The 11,831-nt window shown below is 42.8% G+C and overlaps 1 protein-coding gene across 1 annotated transcript; it reads left to right on the top strand.

The window, feature by feature from the left end:
• The first annotated feature begins 1,879 nt into the window (after positions 1 to 1,879).
• LOC128446260 (nuclear factor 7, brain) lies at positions 1,880 to 9,601 on the top strand. Its single transcript, XM_053429263.1, has 6 exons — positions 1,880 to 2,582; positions 3,278 to 3,373; positions 5,146 to 5,379; positions 5,558 to 5,580; positions 6,561 to 6,676; positions 7,511 to 9,601. The coding sequence occupies exons 1-6, from the start codon at positions 2,064 to 2,066 to the stop codon at positions 8,074 to 8,076; spliced, it is 1,554 nt and encodes a 517-aa protein (XP_053285238.1). The 5' UTR covers positions 1,880 to 2,063; the 3' UTR covers positions 8,077 to 9,601.
• The last annotated feature ends 2,230 nt before the right edge of the window (positions 9,602 to 11,831 follow it).

Genomic DNA, 11,831 nt, shown 5'->3' with positions numbered 1-11,831 from the left:
GAGATAAAGGTAAAACACAAAGTTTTCAGAATGTAAAAATATATAATCACTTATGCAAAGTGAAAGCGCTCTCATTTAACTATTTGATGAATTAGTAAATAAAAGTTTGTTTATAATAACAAAGTTAAGTTCTAAACTATACTATCTTAAAATGATTGTAATGTGTTATTAGGTTGCAGCAATAAAAACCATGAAGTGAGGAAGTATATTTATAGTTTAGCATATATAGACTAGATTGTCAGGCAGTACCTCATAATAAACAGGCCTAAATAAATAAACACAGACTATATAAAGACATAGAGAAAAAATAATGATGTTTTCATCTGAGCTAGTTTTGTTCATTCAAAGAAATCACTGACCGATAGATAACCCATGCAGATAACCATGAGTATTAAGGTGTTACATAGATAAATATATGATTCACAGTTTGTTCAAGTAGCTGCAGTATGTAAATAGTAACAACAAACACCTCTGTGCAACACATTGCGTGGCAGCTTGAACCCACTTGGCAAACACTTGTGCAACAACGAGGCTACATTTTGATTGTTAAACAGCGAGTTCATAATGTCGAGGCCTCGTTATAACTACTGCTGTTATTTTTAATTAATCTCACTCAATATAAATATTCAGAAGAGAAAATGAGTTGCTCCAACCAATTAGTTACATTCAACACACATGTAACTGTAGAAATAACATATTAACCCACCACTTTTTAATCAGGTGTTTCTAAACTGTGACTTACTCACAGATGCTTTATCGAGCAATTATAAGGTATCTGTAAAACATGTGTCTTTTGACCTCTGACCTTCAGGGAGGAGGAGGCAGATGATCTGAATCATATACTGGTCTATTTATTAACAACTTGGAAACAATCACTGTACATCTGCAGAACTGGATCATGAAAGTTTGCTCTATGAGCTCAGCTGATTGACAATATAAGTCCAGATGAATCACAAGCTTTTGTTGTTGACTTATAAGAAGTAAGAACTTTACCGACATTGATATGATATGTGCTTATCACGCTTAACCAAGGACTGTAAACAGCTCTACTTTATCAGACAGATGATTCATCACCTGGTAACCTGACTGATTTTAAAGCTTATAAAGAGGGCTGATAAAAAAATGGGCAGATAGGATCCGTGTCAACATTTATGTTTGCTAATATGAAATTTTTTATCAGAAAAAAAATACAGGGTGTGTTTATTTTCTCAACACAAGTTCTATAAAGTTGGCTGTGTTTTCGTTTTGTTTATACAGTAGTTGAAATATAGATAGATAGATAGATTATTACTTTATTCATCCCCGAGGGGAAATTAATATCAGGCCTCAATTGCATTTCTCAGGATTCGATATCGACGTCCGAGGAATTGTTCCCATTTATTCTCACACAGATTTTGGTTGATATATATAATGTAGGAAATGTTTTAGTGCCTAACATTGTTATCAGCCGTGGCCCCAAACGTATTCATTTCATTCGGTGCTTATTGGTGTTCTCCTTATTTTTAATTAAGTCGTTTCATTAACGAGGGTGAACGTTAATAATGCTATAGCGCTCTCTGGGTTTCTTTATTATGATGATATTTATCTAGCACTTCTTCAATTTCGCCAATACCAGTGATATTCGCCCAAACATCCATACACAGTTGGCAAAGCCGTCAGGAACATTTGGTGGATCAGTGTCTTGTCCAAATTCAGGGCTGGAGGAACCAGGAATCGAACCCACAACCATTTAGAGAGAACGACCAGCGTTACCATCTGAGCCTCAGCCGCCCAAAACAACTGTGACCAAACAGCTGTGACCGCCTGTCGAGTTTTGGTTGCTCTGTTTCCCACAGAGTGGGTTTGGCTCCGCGCGCACACCGTGCGTCCTGGCACGGAGCTGCAGCGCGCTCCGCAGACAGGTGGCTCCTCGTCCTCCGTCTCTTCCGTCTCTGCTGTCAGCCTCAGACCACTCCCTCTCTCAGTGAGAACGGAAGAGCCGCGGTCTAGTCTTTACTTGTCCTCCGCTGCCATCAGACCTTGTTGTTTTTCCTCTAATCTCAGGACTATGCGCTCTGCACAGAATGGCGGATCCCAACGCGCTTGACGAACTCCAGTCGGAGCTGACCTGCCCGGTGTGTTTGGAGCTGTTCCGGGACCCGGTGATCCTCGACTGCGGACACCACTTCTGCCAGGTGTGCATCATCCAGTGCTGGGAGGCCAAGGCGGACGAGCAGTGGAGCTGTCCCAAGTGCAGAAAGTCGTGCTCGCGTAAGCTGCGGCCCAACTCGCTCCTGTGCAACGTCGTGGACAGTGTGCGCAGAGCCAGCGCCATGGACACGGCCGCGGGGATCCCCGGGTGGGACCAGGAGGGCGCCCTGGAGGAGCCGGAGGAGCGGGAGCCCGGGTCCAGCATGAGCAGCGTGGCCTCCTCCACCGGGCACTGGCCGCGGCTGGGCATGGATATGTGCGAGGAGCATGAGGAGAAGCTGAAGCTGTACTGCGAGGACGACCAGCTCCCCATCTGCCTGGTGTGCGGCATGTCCCGGGACCACAAGACCCACAATGTCATCCCCATTACTGAGGCCTTCGAAAACTACAAGGTAGGCCTCTGTCTCAGGGACACGTTTCTCTCAGTTCCTCTTGTCACACTTTAAATCCAAGGTGTCTCACACAGGAAATGCCACCTTCCGAGTCTGTGAACCAATATAACCTTACACCAGACCACTTTCTCAGATGAAGTGATGGCTGCACATGTTAGAAAGGAGTGATTGGTCATTCATGTAACTTTCTTGTCCTTGTGTCAAATGTTGCTCAAGTTTGTCAAATCAGAAAAGCAGTTTCCTCTTGACTTGATTGAATATTTGCATCTATTAAAAACCACCAGTGCTTTGGTGTTAGTGGATGTCACGTTCACTGAGCGCGATGTATGACATGGAAGTTGTTTTTTAGAGCAGACTGCCTGTTTTTTAGAGCAGCCTTGCCGCATTTTTCTGTTTTTGAGGAATTCAGTGGGTCAGTGTGAACTCTGAAAACTTCCCCACACTGTGAGACCTGCAGCTGTCCATCACCACACACTGTGTGAGGCCTCTCTGTCTCTTTGACTTGTTTCACAGGGCGGTGAAGTCCCAGTCAGCCGGGGTCAGAATCATATGAGTCCCATTAAAGATGATGTTGTTGTTGTTGTTCAGAGCGCCACAGATCAAATTAACTCCTCGTTCAAGTATAATCTAGTTTACTGAGTTCACTTTTAAACCCGGTTTCACATGTGATTGTCTATTTCTTCTGCTCACAACAGGATAAACTGTCTGTGGCTCTGGAGAGTGTCCAGCTACAGACAGAGGAGGCCACGCTCTTCCAACAACAGACCAATGAAAAGATCCTCATCATAAAGGTACCAACAAGTGTGTGTGTATGTGTGTGTCTGTGCGTGTGTGTTATTCTCTGAGAAAGAAAGACTATATCTTGAACATAATCCATAAATACAATTAATACACACACACAAACATACAGTATATTCATGCATTTGCATGTACATGTGTTTTTTTGTGTGTGTTCTCATTTTTGTAACCTCTTTAGGACCTTTTCCAGTGTAAACACTGACCCTGTCACAACCAGGTGTCCCCATGGGGACCAAAGTTTGTGGTTCACTGTACAGCTGGTTTCAAAGGCTGTGTGTATGTGTGTTATTACCTTATAAAGACAGAAAGAAAGAAAATATCTTCAGTTCAATCTAAGCTATAAATACCTAGTGTGTGTGTGTTTATGTGTGCGCGTGTGTGGGTGTGTGTTGTGATAGAACCAGTATAGCTAGGCAACGTTCACCTGCTTTTCTCCACCTCTACCAGTGAATGACTGGGGATGACTCTGAGTTATGACCTCTGGTGACACAACAGGTTGTTACTCAGCGACTCGTGCGTCAGACGTGGAGATTCTCAGGTTTTGCAAATGCTTGAGGTCTGCTTCTGAAATGTAGCAGGTGGTTCTTAGAAATCTCACACGTCCTTGGATCTTTTTTCACGTTCACATTTTTGACAGGGGCGGTCACACAAGAATACACATGCACACATACACTCAAACGAGTAGATGCTACACACCCTCACAGAGAGAGATAACAGCAGACGGAAATTAGGCCTGGTAGCACTTCAGCCTTTACTTAAAGTGTGTGTGTGTGTGTGTGTGTGTGTGTGTGTGTGTGTGTGTGTGTGTGTGTGTGTGTGTGTGTGTGTGCGTGTTAGGCAGCGATTTGAGCCCAAAGTGGAATGTTTCAGCTCTAGCAAATAACTACATGTCTGTGCGTGTCCTCTTTCTCTCAGTCTGTATGTTTTCCTCTCTGACAGCTTGACCCAGTTAATTTGCCCACTCACACATTTTCACTTCTCTGCGTCTCTGCCGGTATACGACAGGATGTGGGTGAGCGAGGTTCAGAGGAAGTTTGTCAATTTGTCTTTTCCTGCAAACTTCTCACCCTGCTTGTGTGTGTTTGTTACGTGATGGTGACATATGCGAGTTCAGTTTGTTTGCCACATCCAGAGGAATGACATTTGCTCTATATAATACTTATTTAGTGGCATGATTCATTCGAGACAAACAGCCACTGTAAAATACTTAATACTGTGTGATTCGGAACACACCTTTAAACTATTTTTATGTTTTTAGCAATGGTAGTGGAAGAACAATGTCAAATTAAAAGTACCACATAAAGATCTATGCTTGAGTTAAATATGTAATTACTTGCTTTTAAATATACTTTCAAAAGTGTAATACATGTCGAGTCTATTCCCTTATGTAGCACTACTAAAATATTAACTGTGCCCACTGTACTGTATGTTTTTGTTTAATACAATAATAGCAGAGCCTCTGTCATATTAATAAGAATGCTGCTAACACTGCATTGTAAATAAATGAGTGTAGTACAAGGGACAGATATTTACTGATAAGTGGAGTAAAAGTGAAAAGTACCCCAAAACAAAGTAAAAGAAATGTACAGATGATTAAAACTATTAAAAAATGTAAACAAATACATGTACTTTGTTATTCTTGAATGGTTGATTGAATGTTTACACAAATTGTTGTTAAAAAGGACATTTCACAGAAATAAGAAACAATGAGTATTTCCTGAAAAGCAATTAGTTTTTGTTGACCGCGGTCCTCCCTGTGTGCCAGGAGCGCGCGTCAGATCTGGAGGACCTGGTCTCTGCAGAGTTTGGCCGCCTCAGGGAGTTTCTCCTGGAGGAGGAGGAGCGCATAAAGGAGAAGCTGCAGAAGCAGAAAGAGGAGAAGCTCAGCCAGCTGGAGGAGGCGCTCACTCAAGCGACGGAGCAAATCAGCGAGCTGGAGAGCACGGCCGATCAGCTTCGCGTCAAAATGACGGAGGAGGAGAGCCCAGAGCAGCTCAAGGTGAGAGGAGGAGGAGACGAATGAATGGAGCATTGTCAAGAAACAGGGGGGGGGGGGGGGGGGGGGGGGATACCAAAGACTAATATATACTTATAGTGTCAGAGATCTTATCTGCATATTTCTGCAGAGACTGAAGTGTTTGTTAATCACAGGCCTGTTGTGATCTGCTCTTTTTCAGGGAATAAAAGATTTCATTGGAGGGTGAGTATCATCATAACAAGATCATTTAATCTCTGAGTTATCTCTGTCTGTTCTCTTCATGACAGTCACAGGGACATGGTTTCAAGTCTCATTGAAACCAAGTGATTGTGGTTTAGGGATTTATCTCAGCCTTTTTTCTGTTTAAAGCAAATTTATAAACTTGATGAATGAATGAAGACCACCCTCAATATGCTGTACATTTATAATAAAGGACCGGTGTGTAGGATTTAGTGGCATCTAGTGGTGAGGTTGCAGACTGCAACTAACCTGTCCCCCCTACCCCTCCCCTTCCAAGCGTGTGGGAGAACCTGCAGAGACCCTGAAACATAAAAACATGAGAGGCCCTTTGGGCTCCTACTGTAGGAACATGGTGATGCAACAACAAAGTGTCTCTGTTGAAGAGGACGCATCTATGTAGATATGAAGGACACAAAAGGCTGAATGGTCTGTTTTTAAATAGCACTTTCTAGTCCTGATGACCACTTGCTCTACAATAGAGTTTTGCCATTCACTCACTTACACAATCTTTCATACAGTGCATCTATGGCCATGACACTTGAGCATACAGAATGAGGTAGACGGGGATCGAACCACCGTCAACTCGCTCTGTCCCCTGAGCCAAGGCTGCCCCCAAAACAACCTTTCTTAGTTTGTAGGTGATGAAAACACGAGCTGATGGACAACTGATGAAATCGTGATTATGATTATTATAGTAAATGTCATCATTGATCCCCCGCAACTGTTCACATTGGTCTGTATAAAAAACCATAGTGTTAATACCTTCTATCATTTTGGGACTTTAATTAAATTGTATATATTTAACACTTGCTTGACAGCTGTGAAATGACTACAGACAAATACAAAGCCCTATTTTCTTCTTGTGTGTATTTCTTGTATGTGATGATGATAGATGATCTTTAGTGTGTCTTTCCTTCTGGTTGTCATGGTTGCTGGCTTTTTTCTTTTTGACCGTCTCTCAGGGCTGAGAGTTTGTTCGAGCGCCCTCCAGAGGTGGGTGTGGATCTGGAGTCAGGAGAGTTTCTGGGTCCTCTGCAGTACAGGACCTGGAGGAAGATGAGCTCCATTTTTCGGCCAGGTAGATACACACACACACACACACGCATGCACACACACACACGCATGCACACACACACCTACACACACACAAAAAGAGGTAGAAATAAAAAACAGAACGATCAAAGTTGATGCAGCAATTATTCCTTTGTGTTGGTTGAGCTGCGAAAACACTGGGTCATTCTCCACAATAGCATCTTTTGTTTCACCTCAGAGTCGAGTGAACACACATGACTTTCCAACCACGCCTAGTTTGTTATGGAAGCTTTTTTACAAACATGCACTTAGACGTAATTTTCTCAGACGTGAAAGCGACTCCAGTGCCACAGAAACAGCTGCACCGTTGTTTTAACAGGCTTTGTGTGTGTGTGTGTGTGTGTGTGTGTGTGTGTGTTTGGGTTTTGGATATTGTTTGAATTTTTTATATTTTATTAATTAAACATAACATTTTTAATGTTTTATGTTTCAAGGCAACTCAGTGGGAAAAGAGTGAACTCTTTCATTTATTTAATTTGCTTACATGTAGAAGGTCAATGTATCGTCTTTCAATTAAAGAGCGTAAATTACCTAGTAACACTTCAGGTGTTATTGATGAAGTAACAAGAGACAGAAGAACCGGATTGAATGAATCTCTGGAATAACATCAGAGTTTTCTATGTTGACGCACTATTTCATTTATATTTGATCTGTATCCATGTACCTGGCGCTCTTATCGAGCTCGTCTTACTGCAATTGAGCAGGTTGGCTTTCAATATCTTGTTGAAGGTCACTGTCGGAAGAGTCCTTCTCAGGTCATCCTCCACAATCAAATCCCTGTAGCTTCATTTTCTCCATTTCTTTACTGTCGCCCTCTCAGCAGTCACAGCGGTGACCCTCAACCCGGACACAGCCTACCCCTGCTTGTGGGTTTCCGAGTGTTGCACCAACGTCCAGGTTGGCCAGATCCAGCCCAACCTGCCCAACAACCCGGAGCGCTTCACCCGCTACAACATCGTCCTGGGCTCCGAAGCCTTCTCCACTGGCAGACACTACTGGGAGGTGGAGGTGGGCCCCAAGACTGCGTGGGGCCTCGGTGTGGCCACCGCCTCGGTCAACAGGAAGGAGGAGATCAGCCTCTGCCCCGACGACGGGTTCTGGACCCTCGTCCTGAGGGACAACGGTGACGGCACCTGTGAGTACGAAGCGTGCACCGACTCAGAGGACAGCTTGTTGTACCCCTCCAAACCCCCCAGGAGGGTGGGGGTCTATCTGGACTACGGTCGAGGGGAAGTGGCGTTTTACGACGCGGAAGACATGAGCCACCTCTTCACCTTCTATGATGCCAAATTCAGCGAGCCGGTTTTCCCATATTTTAACCCCTGGCCGATTATCAACGGATACAATTGGGAGCCTCTCACTATAGTAACGCCACACTGGGGATAAACACTCTTTTCTATCATAGGACCCAACAGACTCGGAATGAAAATGCATAAAGAGATCAGCAGCAGATGAAGTCAGATGGACTTTCAGACATCTGCCTTGTTATAAAGATTCAGCTGAACGAATGATGTTGTGATGATTAACATGCAGGTGATTGTGTTACTATGATTAAGATGGAACAAGTTAAAGATAAGACAAATGAGGACATGGCTGGAAATATTCAACAGTTTCTTATTGTCGACAAGTTCCAATGAAATGAGGAAAAAGCAACAATGAATTTATTCAACATGGAAAGAAAACCTGATGCAGCTCATTCCCTGTTCATTTGACCTATTTATATCCTCACCCTTAGGAGTGAGCCACACTGTTGCTCTGGATCTCACTAACACAAACATATACACGCACATCCACAAACACACACAAACATACACACATACACGGTTGTTTTATTTTGAGTAAATCCCCCTCACACTCTGCTGCTGCCATAAATACTCACTTAAGCACCTAATGTGTATTAATCCACAGATGAAAATAGTCCTAAATAAATGTGTCATTTCCTCCTTTTTGAAAAAACATTGCTAAAATTGCAGTGTCCAGCTGTTGGGGGGGAATTCATTTGACTATTTTTTTTTTTTTTTTTTTACATTCCACTTCATTTGGCTGACACTTTTTTCCAAAGCGACTTACAATTAGTACACTCAACATTTTATGAGGGGCCATTTAGGGGTTCAGTATCTTGCTGGAGAACGACCACTCTACACCCTAGGCCACGCCGCCCCTTTTTAATGGATCTATATATAGTTGTGGCTGTGGTTTTTGCAATTTTTCTCATAATTGGCTTCAGTAGAAAATTAATGGGGTTTGACAGCCAACCAGAGAAAAGGTTACATCCTGGATGGGGGGGGACCCAAAGATGTCACCACACACGACCAACCTACAGAGTCCAGGCTCTCTCTCTCTCTCTCGCTCAGGTGTGGCATAAAGAAGGTTTAACATCTCATCTGACATAACAGAACGTCAACTTTAACTAAGGGAAACATTCACACATGTCTGGCTTTGGTCTTTTCAAGGAATTTGTTTACAATAAGAAACTATTTCCACTTATTATTTTTCCTTTAATATTTTGTATCGGTCCAGAATATGGAAAATATGTGACATGTATTCATTTTAAGAATTTAATCAATGACTTGATTTGTATTAATGAATTTTGCTAAAATATCTTACTGCATGTTTTTTCAAATGACATAAAAACATCATATCTTATTGTTCTTTTTATATATCTTGTGTTATACTTGTTATTACGTGTACATCCAAAGCAATGTTGTGTATCGCAGATTTATACAAATTCTGACTTTACTTCCTTTCCATTGACACCTCTGACCTCTCAGCCAGTCACACGTGTCCAACACTACACCTCTAACGTGTCATTTACATATACGTTCTCTGGTTTGCGTCACATCCACGTTAAGATCAGAATAAACACTGTGCAGGTATCTGACCTAAGAGTTTAATAAAGTGATTAAATGTCCTGCTGAAGTTGTTGTTAGTACAGTTGATTCCACCAGAGGGCGCCCCTAACTAACTATAACTGCCGCTCAGCGGTCGCTAGAATGTACAACTCAGAGCTGCTCTCATGAACCATGCAGAGGATAAACTCAGCCTGACCAAAGCTTTTATGAGAGGAGAAAAATCTGAAGTAGTTATACAGGATTATTTTTCAACCGAATTACACACACTCATAAATATCCCTCCTCTTAATGTGCCTGATTTATTTTCCTCACGATCCATGAATAATTCCTTTGGAAACCAGTGAGCAACCTTTAATGGGTTCTTCCTCGACACATAACACATCGTGCCAACAAGTGTCATGGTAATCCAGAGTTTTTGTGTAATCTTGTTTACAAACAAATGGACAGGGCCTAGGACGACCTCCTTGTGCTTTGTACAACATACAACAATCCTAGTGCCCTCAATTCAGACGAGGAAAAAAACCTCCAAAACGGTAGAGCACTGATACGTAAAGAAGAGAGAGAGAGACCAGGAGTGGCTGAATCTCCTGCAGGACAAACATGCCTATCCAGATCTAAAAGATGTTATTTGGATAACCTCTGGTAAGTGATGTATCGCACCATAGTCATGAAGTAGGTGAGGCTGATACAAGTGTGCAGGTATGGAATTTGTTTGCATCAAGAACACACAAATCAAACAGCCTGCTGGGATCATAACTATTCAGATGCTAGGCGATTCCCCATATTTTATATTTTTTACAACATAATACAACACAAGTCACACGTTAGGACCACAGATTTAAAGAAAAACGTAGTTTCACACAAAACCTGAACATCGCGGGATGTCGTGCTCTCCAGTTGTAATTACCTGCTTCTTCTAATCAGCTGATTATCTGTGGCTCCACTCTGGGTGTTGAGTTTGGTGTTTACCCGTCATGGATACATCACATCGGCTGCTGTTCCTCCTTCACTTGGCAGTTAAGCTTCAGGTTAATGAGTGCTCCTTGTACCAGTCGAGCAGAATCGGTGACTTCTATTACGAACAAATAAGTAATGAGAATCGGTCTGACCTAAATAGATGTATCTGTTATCAGTGAAGCTTAATCTGTGAGTCATCTGCCCATAAATTAACCAGTTTAATTAAGGAATCGGTCCAGGCCTTCTCTCCTCTAACTGTCCTGATCGGTAATTAGATATTATTGCGGCTTGATCAACATGGAGGTAACTCAAGCCCTCACTTCTACATTACTGTGGAGCGGCCGCCCCTTCTGTCACTGGGACCCTTCCATGATCGGTTTCAGGAAGTGTCACAGTGAAAGACAGGTCGCAGGAGAAAGAGGCAGAAAAGTTTTTGCCACTTTTTTTTAAAGAAAATCCATTTTTTTCCATCCCTCATCGCTCATTTCTCTCTTTCATCCTCTTCATCCTCCATCTCTCCTCCCTCAGATGACTGAGCGGCTCCCAGAATAGTCCAAACACTATTTTTAACCCGGCTTTGCTTTTTGGTTCCGGAAACGGATCTCTTTTCTGCCTCCGCTAAAGGATCTGTCTCTCCCCTCTGATCAATAGTCGATGAGGAGAGGGGGCCGAAGAGAGAGATGGAGAGGCAGTTGAAAGGTGGCGTTGAAAAGAATGATGGAGACCTCATCGGGAGCTGGAGGGAGGTCAAGCCGTATGTCATCCCCCAACTGTGGAGAACAGTCTCCATCAGGGTTTCAGTTTGGAAGACGAATGTTTGATGTGAAATAACAGGAGAGAAAGTAGAAGGGATATTTCAGGAACGAGCAGAACAGAGCAAGAGGAGAAATGTCTCATCAGCTCCAAACATCCACATCTTCCATCGGAGGTAGAGACAAATTGGTGAGAGATGTTCTACATTGAAAAGTGAGATGTAAGTTGTTTTTACATAAAAGCCACAAAGCTATAAGGGCTGTTGTAGAGACATGAAAACCACATTATCATGTTCACACGCTTGCGTTAACATTGGTATCTGAAAATAGAGCTCGGTGGCGACACCTGTGTGTGCTCAGTCATGCTTCCTGGATGAGATTATGCACGCAGGACAACACAGAGGTGATGTGCAGCTACACAAAATAGTCTTTCATCATCACACATGTCGCTGCTGAGTCCCTCTCTCTCTCTGTCTCTCTCCCTCTCTTCATGTCACTAAACAAATACCTGACCCGGCCACCTCTGACAAAAATCCAATTTGTGTTACAACAAAGGCTCCAGATATGACAGGGGATTTAC

This window comes from Pleuronectes platessa, chromosome 8 (assembly GCF_947347685.1).
Source record: "Pleuronectes platessa chromosome 8, fPlePla1.1, whole genome shotgun sequence".
Lineage (NCBI taxonomy): Eukaryota > Metazoa > Chordata > Actinopteri > Pleuronectiformes > Pleuronectidae > Pleuronectes > Pleuronectes platessa.
This window is presented reverse-complemented; position numbering and strand designations above follow the sequence as displayed.

Bases quoted from the DNA above. Each gene is read 5' to 3' on its own strand.
- LOC128446260 (XM_053429263.1), top strand. From the start codon at position 2,064: ATGGCGGATCCCAACGCGCTTGACGAACTCCAGTCGGAGCTGACCTGC. The intron at 2,583-3,277 runs GTAGGCCTCTGT...TGCTCACAACAG, and splicing joins AGGCCTTCGAAAACTACAAG to GATAAACTGTCTGTGGCTCT. The intron at 5,380-5,557 runs GTGAGAGGAGGA...GCTCTTTTTCAG, and splicing joins AGAGCCCAGAGCAGCTCAAG to GGAATAAAAGATTTCATTGG.